This window comes from Calliopsis andreniformis, chromosome 10 (assembly GCF_051401765.1).
Source record: "Calliopsis andreniformis isolate RMS-2024a chromosome 10, iyCalAndr_principal, whole genome shotgun sequence".
Taxonomy (NCBI): domain Eukaryota; kingdom Metazoa; phylum Arthropoda; class Insecta; order Hymenoptera; family Andrenidae; genus Calliopsis; species Calliopsis andreniformis.
In genome coordinates this window covers 10,154,262-10,167,974 of record NC_135071.1, presented here as the reverse complement: position 1 = coordinate 10,167,974, position 13,713 = coordinate 10,154,262, and the positions used below count along the sequence as shown (strand labels likewise).

At 38.2% G+C, this 13,713-nt stretch overlaps 2 protein-coding genes across 2 annotated transcripts; both read right to left on the bottom strand.

Annotated features, from left to right (window-relative positions):
• Nucleotides 1-487: 487 nt before the first annotated feature.
• On the bottom strand, nt 488-2,545 carry LOC143185083 (uncharacterized). Its single transcript, XM_076387808.1, has 3 exons — nt 2,395-2,545; nt 1,268-1,515; nt 488-997 (listed from the first exon to the last, which is right to left on the bottom strand). Exons 1-3 carry the CDS (start codon nt 2,543-2,545, stop codon nt 488-490), a joined length of 909 nt encoding a protein of 302 aa, XP_076243923.1.
• A 480-nt stretch (nt 2,546-3,025) lies between these two features.
• On the bottom strand, nt 3,026-11,428 carry LOC143185082 (uncharacterized). The gene is made up of 9 exons (XM_076387807.1): nt 10,933-11,428; nt 10,126-10,874; nt 8,925-10,068; nt 7,573-7,704; nt 7,017-7,490; nt 6,627-6,941; nt 5,939-6,063; nt 5,403-5,634; nt 3,026-3,042 (listed from the first exon to the last, which is right to left on the bottom strand). Exons 1-9 carry the CDS (start codon nt 11,426-11,428, stop codon nt 3,026-3,028), a joined length of 3,684 nt encoding a protein of 1,227 aa, XP_076243922.1.
• Nucleotides 11,429-13,713: the final 2,285 nt, after the last annotated feature.

The window sequence follows — 13,713 nt, the reverse complement described above, 5'->3', positions numbered from 1 at the left end:
CTGTACGGGAGAAAATTCTTGAAAGTTCTTCACTGTTATGATATTTTCATATTATAAACTTTTTAGTCGCTAGAATAGTTTTTATATTCGAGGTATCTAGATAATTATCCAATTCAAATCATTATTGGCTATTTAGCATTAACTCTTTGTCTGCAAACTTATTTTTAGTGACTCTATCTGCAAACTGGGTTCATGCATTTTTTTATATGTTTCCATCTTAAGAAATCCAAATAAAGTTCTTGAGTACTCTTTCAAGTTTCTAGAATGTTATCCAATAGTCATTTTTATTGCTATGTGTTACCTTAATTTTTCTAAATAGAGCAGAGTAAAATTTAGAAACAGAAATGGTTTGGGTCGTAAACGATCCAGGTTGTAGACAAAGGATTAATAAAGCCAAGTTCAGGTTATATGTGTCTAGAAAACTGGCACTGAAGAAACTTTATTTTGAGAAATTTTACCTCAACTTTTTAATACATGAACTTTTCTTTCAATCTTCCATGCCACAGCATTTATGTTGTTGATCTTTTGCATCTATTGTGTCATGAGTATTGTCTCTATCGGTAGAGTAGTGTATTTGGTGGCAGGTTCCGCAGAGTTCCTCCGATTCGTTGCATTTATCAGGCAATCCGTCTGCCAGGGATTTGTCAGTGACCTTTTCCACGCAATCGTTGAGCAGAATGAAGCAGGATCCAGTGACGTTCTGGAAGTACGGTACAATCATTCTTTCTCTCAAGCAGCGTTTGTACCATTCGAGCGTTTCCTTGTTTGTTGCCCTTTGTCTGAGCATTTGTTCGAATTTGATCGATCTTTGTGCCTTTCTCGGTGCCTTCCATTGCCTTTCCAAGCCACTTTTGTACGTCGCGACGTCGATCGTCGTTCTGACGTTCAACGCCAGATCATCCAGGTTTTCTTCCAGAATTGCATACATCGTCTTCTCCTTCCGCTTATCTTCTTTCCCCTTTTCATTGATAGACGACTCGTCCGTGCCGCTAACTAACTGCTCACGATTCAGAGAATTCATGTCCTCATCAGTATTTGAAGAAATAAATTCGAAGTATGCATTATGGAGGGCTTTGCGAGTGATAGAGATGTTCCAATCGATTAGATTCGATCGGAAAAAAATCGGTGCTGCCGAGCGGCAATATTTGACTGAATAATTTAATCGACACAGGCGGCGGCTTTACATAATATGCAGAAGAAAGCCGATCGAATAATTTAATTGGAACATCTGGCAGTAGCTTTATAGAAAGGACATTAATTCACTAACGGACATCCAATAGCGTCCTAGTGCTCTTTGGATATCGATCACTGCGTTTCCACCTGGCTTCTTGAACCCGCGCAGAATACGAATTCTCAATAATTCTGGTATGGGCAACTCGCTGCTAGTCGTCAGAGGCAGGTCGTGGGCATTTTTCCTAATCCCATCGCCGTTTTTGCCAAACGGGAATTTCCAATCGTAGGGGATGGAGTAGGTGCTCCTTATCAGGTCCCTTCTGTCGAGATTCGTTGGCTTCACTTTGTAGTCCTGTAAGAAATCGTTTTTCAATCTTACATCATTTTATGTTTCACTCAGAGCAACTTAATTGCCAAAGGAAGAAAGATAAAACCACTGTTACATTCGACACGCTCTCAGATCAAAGAAAACGGAATGTAGCCTGCATGCAGAAAGCAAATTGCAACTGGCCTGGTTATCTAACCTGTAATGACAGCAAATCCTTTGATCGTGATTTAGGTTTCACCGTCTCGAATGTGATCAGATGGCGAAGTTCTGGTCGGCGGGAACTCGGGTATAGGATCATACTCGTCTCGTTGTCGAAGATTGCCGCAAGCTCCGCCTGGTTCGTCACTGATCGATGGAGGTACTCGTAAGCCGTCAAATCTCGATTCACCGAAAATATTCTGTATCGAGTGGCATTGGTCACATTGCAAAGGTCCTTGTGATCGCAGCGATCCTTCCATCTGAGATTTCCCTCCAGCTCGCCCTCCTCCTCTTCTTCAGGACCACCTTCCTCTTTATTTGATTCGCGAGCTTCTGCGTTCATCTTCCAATGCCCAGACGACTGACTTTTGCGATGATAACGGGTTCTGCCGTCGTCCAGAACTTCGAAAATATTACCGAAGATGTCGATGGTTGTGAATATGACGCCTGACTCGGAAGGGCAGAAGGTGTACGTGGACGTCAATCGACTGTCACAGCTGGCGCAAATACTGCCCTTCAGTGACAAGCCATCATCTTTGATCTAATGGGAATTCGTAAATGTTGACATAGAGGTATAATCAACTTGTGCAGCTGAAGTTGTAGAAGCGATTGCTTCTCCAGCCTGACATTAATTAGGACTTTTTATGAAGATCCGAATTGGAAAGGGATCTTGGTTTCGAATCTCATCTCGCAGCTTTCGATTACCTTTAGATTAACTCCGTTCGCCATCGAAACTTTGTAACGACCTGTTCTCGATATGCTGACTCGGAGATCGTCGGGCATCGATAACGCGCAGCTAACTGCTGACTGATCGTAGAACACTGTAGCGTAGTTCTTGTGCTCCATGCGGCATGTCAACAGGACAGAGACAAAGCCGTCCGCGATCGATATCTCGGTCATTTCGTTCTCGTATTCCACACTGGATCTCGAGGACTCCTCTCCGAGCAATCTAAAGCAGGAAAACGATGGATAGTCCTCTTCTTCTGCCTTTGTCCTGCCCGATGCAAAGTATCGCAGAATTTCTTCCTCGGTCCAGTCGCACGTCACTGGTTCCTTTTCAATCGTATAACCAGTCGCGATACGTGTACCATCTAAAATGTATGAGAACGTTCAGCCCGTACCTTCAAAGGCAAGATAGCGGCGAATTTTCAAACGAAGAAACATTCGTGTGTCATGTATGATGCAAAGAGTGGATTAAACAACGTGACTTTAATAGAAACTAAAGTTTAACCCTTCGACGGACGCCAGGTCATTCGTGACACGTACGTTAGCTGAGATAACTTGCAATTAGCTCTGTTTCGTTTATACTGCACAACTCGACAAGTCTTAAGGTGGGTCTACATCTTATAATATACAATAAAGTTATATAACATTTTAGAAAACAGATATCAGAGGTGTTATACATGTCTTTTTTCTGTTTTCTAAAAAATTATATAAATTTGTCGTATAACATATAGTGTAGACCCATCTTTAAGTTCGAGCCACCCAACTGTTAGCGGCAATGTGCTTACTGTGTACACAGTGTATACAGTTATAAGAGTACATTTTTCATTACAAACCTAAGAATATGTTCTATCGTTTTATCCATTGTGTATAATGTATCATATTCTATTCATTTTTAACTTATAATGTGTCAATATTCATTGTTGGTTAGAACCAGCTCCTAAATAGGCAAATATAAGTAATGAAATTTTTGTATGAAAATTAGTTTCGAAGAACGTACGTATTAGAGACAATTCATTAGGGGTCAGAATTGACCCTGCGTCCATTCTGCGCAAGATTGTCCCGGGGTTCGTATTTCAACAGTTGATGAATGACAACATCGAGGAACAAAATCAACATTCTTCTCGGTTCTATTTTATAAGATGGAAAACGTTTCATTCAGCTTCACAAGCTTTTCCTTGTGGTCCAAGGCAAATGTACCTACTTTACGAGCTACCACGTAACTACTTCCTGAGAATTTGCTCGGGTAATGAATTTAAGAGCACCAAAGAGGCAGTCGTTACATTAAAATCGACATTATCAAAAGTGGAACGAACTCCTATGACGGAACTTTCTCCGCGTGAGGAAACGCCAGGAAATCAATTTTAACTCGAAACTTACAGTGTAATAGTTCCATCGAATGACATGCTTCAAAGACACAATATGTTTCGAAGGAAGGAATCTCGTTACATTACAATCGACGGTCCACCTCGCTGCACAAATACTTACCGAAGCTGTTTCAACATGGGGCAAAACAAGATACGGCAGAGATGAGGAAAGTTGGGATGAAAGTTTATGAACTTGGCCCTCGCGTGTTACATTAAAACTGTTCACGTCATGCGGGCGTGAATCGTTGCATAATTCTGTCCAGCCACGTAAAATAAATATTTACGGTTACGTTGCGCGATGACTGCGAAAAATGCTAAAGCACGTTAACAGGATTTTTCTGAATTAACATTGCTTACTGTGAAATTTCTAGAAGAGTAAACAGTGATGAATGCCACGAGAGGATCGTAGAAGAATCGTTTTTTATTTATGAAAACTTTTAGGTGCTGGAAAAAGTTTCTGCATGTTTTCTGTTAGTTGGACTAAATATGGTATTTTTCAGGTCGATTTTCTTTCATGTGGCCAGATTATCACTGTTAATATTTGAAACAGAATCTGGATGAACTGAACTTCGAGTATTCAAAATTTCTGATATTTAAAATTGCATCTACTGCATACAACAACAATAATAGTCAGGAAAAAGGTTTATGGAATGAACATAATGAACGTATAAAATGAATTCTATGATGGAGACGACCTGAGTACCTACTGCTCCCAAAGAAATACATTTTTAAAAACATTAAATGTGCAGGCATCTACTAGGACTGCCACTAATGTTTATCGAAATATTTTCATATTGTCCTCGTTATCCGATGCTAAACGTAAGCGAATTCAAACAAGGATAAGATGATCTGAGAAAAGCGAAATCCTCACTTCATCTTTTCATAAATTATTGACCGAAGAAAAAGGAAATAAAAAAGAATTAAAAACAGAAGGAATCTTAGAAAATATACTTAAGAAGACGAGAACACTAAAATCGAAAGTGACAAATGCGGAGACTCTGTACAGATTGTATAGAAACCGATGAAGAAAACTTGATTCAGGGTTCAAGCTGCGAAAAATGGACACGCAAGGCTCGTGACAATAACCCTGAATGCTCTGATAACTAAGAAAAGGACTTGGGTCACACTGACTCTCTAGTGTGCATTTATTTTACTCCTTTTATACGATAATACACTGCCCCACAAAGAATGAAGAATGTCAGGTGAGAAGCTTTACCTCATCCTTCTTAGAAACCAGATCTATCTTCTTGTAATTACCATTTTATCGAGAATAAACTCCTTTGCAAATAGCAATTATAAAATGATAACGAGGTGGAAACAACGGTTAATTAATTTTTTGCAAGTAAAACTCAGGAATTTTACAAGAAAGGTACAAGCTTGTAGAACGTTGGAGAAGAATTATAGAAGCAAATAGCGCTTACTTTGTTCAGTAAAATTACATTTCATTAAAAATCAGAGTGGTTACATTGTGTTAAACTAAATATTAAATTGTATAGAGCTTTAAGATTATGCGAGACTTCGACTATTTAGTTAACACCATAAACTCTTAAAAAATATTTGATTATCGAAACACGGAATTATTTGAAAGAATTTGTAATACTGTGAAAACTTACCTGGGAATCCGACAATCAATTCTCCGTTGGACTTGAGCAACATGTCTGTACCGTCAGCGCGACGTGTGAATTTCTCGTCGACCTCGTAGTCGGACGCTGTTCTCACGAGTAATCGATGGTGCTCGCTTACAACCAAGTCGTCTGCCACCTCGTACCATTGACCATCATGATTCAGTACTGTGTATCGTGACACTTTAACCGTGTCCATTATAGACGATACGCTTCCGACGCCCTGGTATCAAAGTACATAAATGAATTTTTGGAAAATACAATCAGTTTCATGAAACTTTCATTGGATAGCAAGAATCATAGGAATTTCAGCTTATGCGAGAAGAAATAAATAGGAAAATAAAACTAATCGAAAGAAAATGTAAAATATGGTTTAGAAGGGAGTTTAGTGATTTTTTAAGGTAATAAGTATGGAACGATTAAATTTTTCTGCGTTGGGTGACACTGAAGGGTTGAACGTTTTACGTATTAAATTAGATCATTTTGGTGCTTTGATCAAAACGAAGTTTAACGGTCACTTGACTCACCGTCGTTGAATCTTGCTGTGCGAACATAGGATCCTTCTCGACCATTCCAGGCAATTGCGATTTCAAGGAACCCGGTTTCCTTTTACTTTTAAGAGGAGCCTTCGGTTCTTTAGCGAGTCTGTTGCCTTTGAAAGTATACGCACACACACTATTTTATTAGATTTACTCTAAATTATAAATACAGTGTCTTTTTCGCTGTGAACTTGATTTACTGTAAACTGGGGTAACGTTAACAGCAGGGGACAACATTGGCAGTTATGAGTTCATTCATTTTTCAAGAGAAAAATTTATGAATTTGAATATTTAAACTTTTGCGCTCGGTTGTCCTTTTAGAGGGAATAAAATGTATGGAAAATCTGGTCTTACGAGTGCAAAAGGTTAAATATTTGAGGCTTTAAAAATTTGAGAATTGGAAGCTATCGATTCCAAGATTTGAATTTCAGCGTATGATATGTATGTCCTTATTAGGGTTGTAGAACTTACAATTGTGGAAATTAGATAGATATGGATATCAAGTTTGTGAAGAGAACAATTAAATTTTTACAAAACCTGCCAATGTTATCCTAGTTTACTATATATCTTTATTTGTATTTTGCTGTTATAAAGATTCTTAGAAAGTTGTACAAATCTGAACTACACATTTCTTGCTTTTTTTACCAGTACGACTATAATAATAATAAAGTCTTACCGTTTTCACCTTTCGGATTATTCGTTTGATTGATAGGCATTACGTGTTCGCTGTGTTGAAGTTTCTCAAAAGCTGTGCACGTAACTATCGCTCCGTTTGGGCGAAGAACGATGATCTCGCCATTGGGAAGGTACTTCAAAACAGTTCCATTCCTCAGAAACTTTCGACAAACTTCGCGCGTCCCGTTGTAACTCTTCGAGATGTACGATTGACGAATGTAAAATGGATTCTCCGTCTCATCACCGAGGATCGGTTCTATCATTAATCCTGATGGCCACGAAGCTCTGAAATCAACACTCCGTGACCAAGCATTCCCTGAAATTCGTTTCATACAGAAATAACTTCGATTTCAAACTTGATCCTCATTCTGGAATTACTGGTTTCATTTACGTTGCGTCTCGAACAGTTTCTCGAAGCTAAGAATGATTCCTCTTTTAGTTGATACGTGGAACAACTGGCTAGTTTCTTCACGGCCAGCAATCCGACGAAACAATCGTAAATTGTTATCTCCGATGGCAACAGTAACGCGTAAATCCTTGTTCTTGTAAAGCCAATCGTCCATCTCCACCCTCACCAAAGTGCCATCAGCCGAGAAGAAGGTTTTCACGCGATTGGTTACTTGCACGCGTAGTCTGCCGAGGTCGTAACCTATGAACTCATAAGGCGCTCCGTTTTCATCGCCATCAACAATCGAGCTTCTTTCCAAGCTCGATGGAGACCCTTTTTCTGCGTCCGACTTCTTTTCCTTCGTGGCAGTTTTCCTGTCACTGCTTTTGCCCTCTTTCTTCTGGCTTTTTTCTTTTTCAGCTTTCCTTTTCTTTGAAGCCCTGCTTGTTTTTTCGCTGGTGGCACCGGACTCTGCATCTGATCGTGAGAAAAAATTTCTCAACCACCCTTCTATAAATTTTCTTATTTACTACTTGTTAGAGCTAAGGCTTCAATATACATGTATTGGGTTCTATGTTAAATAGTGATACTGTGAATTTTAAAGTACAATCTTCGCCATATTTTGCCACATTTTTTTTACAAGGTAACATATTAAATCCGTACACATCGACGTTGATCAACTCTCGGACGTCTATAGAGTGATCAAAAATATTCAGCATATATGAATTTTCTTTATCGATAATTATCCATGTTGAAGAGGTGAAAACAACTTCTACAGTTGAAAGTCGAAGACATATTTCGATTGAAAATGTATTGAACATTATCTTGAGAATATTGGGTGTACGAAATAAGTTTATCTTTTAAAGGGCGTATTTTTATAGGGCAAATTTACTTATATAAGTAAATTTGAGAAAAATGTGAGAAATACACTTTGGCAGAATATTCTGGGGTGGAAAATAAATTCAGTCTTTTATAAAGTCTTCATCGATAATTACACATAATTGCTTCTACACTTCCTATTGTCTTAAAGAAAACTAGCTAACAATTAGGACTTCCTATATGTCAAATCATGTTTACGATTTCCAATATTTTAATTGGAACTTTCAAGTCTGAAAAATTAGTTGATGCCAGAAAATTGTTATTACTGTGACCGCCCTAAATATAGTATACCTTTTTAGCCTTTCCATTTTAAAAGACATTGCACTGAGTACTCCATTAAAGTAACTATGCATAAAAAATTCATGTTTTTAAGAACCACCGTATTTTTAAAGATTTGAACAATTTTACGTGCAACTAAATAATGTATATTTTGGCTACAACTTTTATGGTTGCGGATCAACTAAGCACAGTATGGCTTTTCTGTACACGTAATTAGTACCGCCCCACTTTTATACTTGTAGCTGTTCAAGCTAGTCAAGGGGTAATTCATGAACTATAATATAGTGTAATAACCCAAAATATTATAAAAGTGTACAAATACTTTCTATAATACGTATTTCAAAACTGCATTTCCTAAAGACTGCGAGTAAAATATGTATACAATAAATTATTATATCAAAAAAAAAAATAAAAAAGCATGTAAAATCATACGAAAGGTCAATACTTTGCAGAAAAAATTGAAAAAGACATTAATTTTTAGTACATTATTTAAACAGAAGAATTTTTTCAGATTTGTTGCAAGGAGTAAGTTCATTTGTGGAAACATAATTGAACAAATGGTATTCTTTCTTATGGCTGATAATTCCTAAGATATTTTAGAAAATGTTTTCGACCCCCAGTTTTTAGGGTTGTTTTCACCCCTTCAATACAGACGATAGCCGATAAAAAGAAATATTATAAAACCTGTAAAGATTGATCAAATTCCGTATGTGCGGATTCGATATGTTCCCTCGTTAGATGATTTATCATTGCCTATATCTGAATCCTCTATCCGTTTAGCAGAGTCATTGGCCCTCTGAAGATCCCTGGCCTTCAGAGATCCAGGTAGAATGAAGTCTTCGTCGCGAAACAACAGTGTCTCGTCGTATATCTCCTCAACCTTCTTCATCAATCTTCCTATCGACTCTGTCGTCTGCAATCTGTACAGCTTCTCCTGCCGGCGAATCCAATCCTCTTCCTCCGCTACTACGTACTCACAGAAGTCACGAAAGCAGACTGGTGTTCGGATGTTGGACATTCTTTTCGTCTTTTGCACGTCATTAATCCTCCACTCGTTACTGAAGCACAGTAATACGGAGTCTGTGGGCTCGAAGTATAGCGCCACGAAACGATCAAATAGAAGGAGACAATGGTGAACAGTTTGCAGGAATACTGGCTTGGATAAAAGTTCTAGATCATCGAATTCTTGGAGATTTAGCTTTTCATTGACCCTTGTCCTGAAGACATTTTCCTCTAAGTAACCAGGAGCTAGCAACTCGCGAGGGTCTATCAAGTCAAATAAGGGAGAACACTCGATCAGCTTTAACACCATTTTGTTATAGTCGATATTGCTGTCGCTGTAAAAGTGAATCTCCTGCTTGAATCGCGATGTCAAACTCGGAACTGATTTAGAGCGTGTCATGGAGTCTAAGGAATTATGTAAATTCATTGCATTCGCTATGTTTGCTTCTCTGATGTCTTTAGGAGTTACACTTTGGTACTTCCCGAATATCAGTCTGTCGAATATTAAGATGTGCAAATAGTGTTTGACTTCTTCGTTGCTCGTCTGAGAATCAAAATATTGTAGAGTTTTATCAATATGATGACAATATTCCTGAAGTCTCTTTTTGGGGATCTTGTGCATCGAATGTAGACCCATGATGCGTGGATGCCAGAAAATAGTAGAGATGTCGTTCGGGTCGAAACTTGTTAAGGGAAAGTTTGCAGAATCATCGAGAAGATGAATGGTCTCGCTCAGAGCATCTCCGTGAAGAATTAATTCGATATCAGTTACATCTTGCTCATCGTCGGTTTCTTTAGTCAGATCGAATTTGACGTTAAGTTCACTTAATTTTTGTTTAACAAACGCATCAACCGATGGATCCATGCCTTCGCTTTTTCTGTCTTCGCTGGCGCGCTAAAAGCATTCACATGGTCTTAGTGAGCATGCATTATGTAAAAATAAATATGTTACCTTTTCAGATTTCTTTGCCTCATCCACATCAGTTAATTCTCTGTTTAGAACTTTGGTCTCGTTAAACTCAATTTGCATCGACATAGCAAATAATATCAGCGGCACTGAAACGCGTTCTGGAGGAACAGATTCTAACAAAGTTTCGTAAATTTTCTGATTACACTTCTCCTCGGTATCAACAATATTTTTCTCCACTTTCATACTTTTTAAATAGTCAGCATGTTCTCGATAAAGATCGTAGAGATCGTACAGGAAATACGAGATCCTATCATAGATTTCTTTCCTCTGACGTTCATATTCGTGGCTATCGAAAGTCTGTGGTAACATTGGAGAACAAAAACTAGGAAATCCAATGTCACAAAAAGTTGGATGAGACTCTGGATTCATTGATCGATTGTGGATCGTTGCCCAGAATGTGAAAATCTCGAGACTATTGCAAACGTAGCTCCCAAAGACTGATTGTCTGGCTGGCATAGAGTGTTCTAGTATTTCCTGCTTCACAAAGGGATACAACCTATCACTTGGACTTTTAATCGGAGCTATACAAATCAATGGCACCCCAGCATCTATCAATGCTTCTGGCAGATCGGGATCATGGAAGCCAGTCAAAATTACATAGAGATTCGGACCATTTAGAGGTGCGTCGCTTATGAAGATGGCGTCTCGCCACTCCTCGTTTCGTTTTCGCAGCCTTGTGTTCGCTTTGTTATTGAATCTTTCTAAATCGAAACCCTTCGATTTAGGTTGTCCTAAAAATTCAATAATTAAGCTGAAAAGAATGTACAAAGTAGCAGTTCTCATTCGTACCCCAATCAGCTACATTTTGCATGATCCAGTACTCTTCGTCTATTTCGCGTTCCAACTCGGTTAATCTTTTCATTATGCCTATGCTTTCTTCCCTAGCTCGGTGTATTAGATACTTAATGACTCGAGCCATCAACCAAATCGGCAAAGGATCGCTTTCTTCGCTCAGAACTTTACTCGCATAATGACAAATGCCCTGAATCGCAGGACACTTCTCCAGGCTCTGCTTGGACAGCGTTTTCACAGCGGCTAGCATTTTCTGATAACTCAAAGAGTAAATGGCCTTTCGTTTACCGTCTACAGCGTAGTCGTTGAAAAGTTCTACGCACTTGGCGTACTCAATATTTGTCTCCACCATCATAGCGACTATGCACCACCATTGGTCATCATTGATGGAGACACTTTCTATCTCTGCGCGCCATGAGTCTTCATTCAGTGGCTTGCTTTTTGTAGATATTTTGGATCGGGGTGATTTCCTCTCTTTCTCCTTTTTCTTCATGATTATTTTTATTCCGTTAACCTAGCAATCGTGTGTTGGCTGAAGTGCTGAACAAAGAAGAGTCTGAAGTGAGCATTAACTTTTTGGGGTACATTAGGGTGGTTTTATGCGAAGGCTACATGAGAAAAATTGGACAATTCACAATTTTTTAAATTTATGGAAAAGAATTGTCTAAACTTTACTCGCACATACATTTTCAAGAGAGCAGTTTTTAAATTTGAAACGTTCTAAAGTCCCTATATTAACATTAGAACTATGAAAGAAGTCAAAATGTTCCATATAATTATTCCTTACAAATAAAATTAAAGAAATGCATAAATGAATATTATTTCTGTGAATTATGTACTTTTTCAAAAACCTTTAATTTCGCTATTCTGATAAAAGTAGACACATATTAGCCTCACTAGTTTTGAAGTTAATAAAACTTTTTTTAGTGTTTAGATTATATGTTTTGTCTTATCCCGTTCAATATGTAACTAAATTTTTATTACACTCGTTATTCTCTTATATTTTTATTAACTTTCTTTTATTCATCAACTTATTTTTTCATATTATTTCTTAGTTTATTTTCAAAATGTTCTCTACATATATGTTATTCAATTAAATTATTGGATATTATTTAATAATCTTGATGTTTTCATAGATTTTACAAATTATTCTCCTCTTTTAGTTGGACTTGCCAAATTAAAGCATTTTCGTTTAGCTACCGAATGCCATAAAAAATGGAAGATCAAAAAAATGGGCTTATCAAGTTGTCTCACTATGATTGCCACATGTTATGAAACCTAATTTCATTAAGTGCCATTTGCATGGAGAAATTAAAAAGCCTATATTTTTTAAACGAACCAGATGTGAAACCGAAAAAGCAGATCGAAACGCTAAACAGAATGGGCAGTAGTCGTTGAGCTGTTAGTTTCGGTCTGGACATATGACTCTAATGACTTTTCACTTCGGTGGGGTCTAGCGGTGATTCGGTGGCGCCAAGCGCGCAACTTGTTACGTTTGATATCTATCGCGATGGCCCCGTCTAGTTACAAATTACGACGCCAGTTGCGAGTGGGTCAAGACTCGCGAGCCTGCGATAAAATACTGCGTTCATTAATTAATTCACCGGTGAAATATCGCGGCGATGCGTCACGTTGAAAGTTGCTCCGAATCTCGCGACAGTTTTGTTAATGGACAGCGTTCCCTCGTCGTAGTCGCTGTGCTCGCGGATCCATTAAACAGGTCGCGAGCGCTCGGGAATTAAACGAAAAGAATATGGTGTCTTTCCTCTGCGCCATCGAGAGTACTCGTAATGATTATGAAAGCGACTGAGAGATGAGCATTGAACCCGGTCGCAGCGGGCAGAGCTGCTGATGACGATGAAGTTGATTAGGAAATTGGAAGCGTGGAATTTCGTATAATTTCACGAGTTATTGATGCCACACTAAACGTTGTTCCCAATTCACGTGGATACGCAAATTTCGCAGACATTCGTCACTGTCGTTTCCTGGAATCATGCCTAGTGGCAGTTATGCGTCCAACAATTATAAGGATTAATGGGATAAGTGGAATAGAAACTTCGTTACAAATCGGCTACTTTTAGAGTAGCGAAGAAACTTTATTTCGAAGAACTTTCACAGATTTGATCTTAAGTCTTGGCCATTTATTTCTCGGACACTTTTAAGCTAAACAAAAACTAGTCAAGAATGTAGATAGATAAGAAGAGACCCTTGGGAAGAAATATGTTCTACCCTAAATTTACCTGTTGCTGTAGGGAAGATCGATTCAAATCGTTATCTAACTTCTTTCTGAATCCCCCTTGGGTATACTTAATTTTCGCACCTTTCATGGGCACATTGGGTCCATTTTGTTCGCTACTATTCTTTTATCGTTCGAACTTGTTAAAAAATTTGAAAAAATTCTGGGATACTTATAGAAGTCTCTACTTAAATGTATCACTGCTACTTGAGTCGAAGGTTTGTACGATTAATTAGGAAAAATAAAAGTTCGAAAGAAGTTTCCAAAAAAAATCGGAATTCACTGCGGACATAATAGTCCAAGTGCATTCACATAGGGTTCAAATAGCTTCAAACGTGAAACGAGACGAAACTTAATAAAATAGAGATTGGATAACAATTTCTGGCTAGAAAAATTCCATGAGTTAAATCTGCTTAAAATTAAATATTTGAACATTTGTCAGGAAAAGTAAAAGCAAGGCTCTCGAGGCTAGCCTATGCTTGGGTACTTGGTCTTACCTGGCTCTAACATTGCACAAAGATCCCCCCTGACTTCGCAGAACG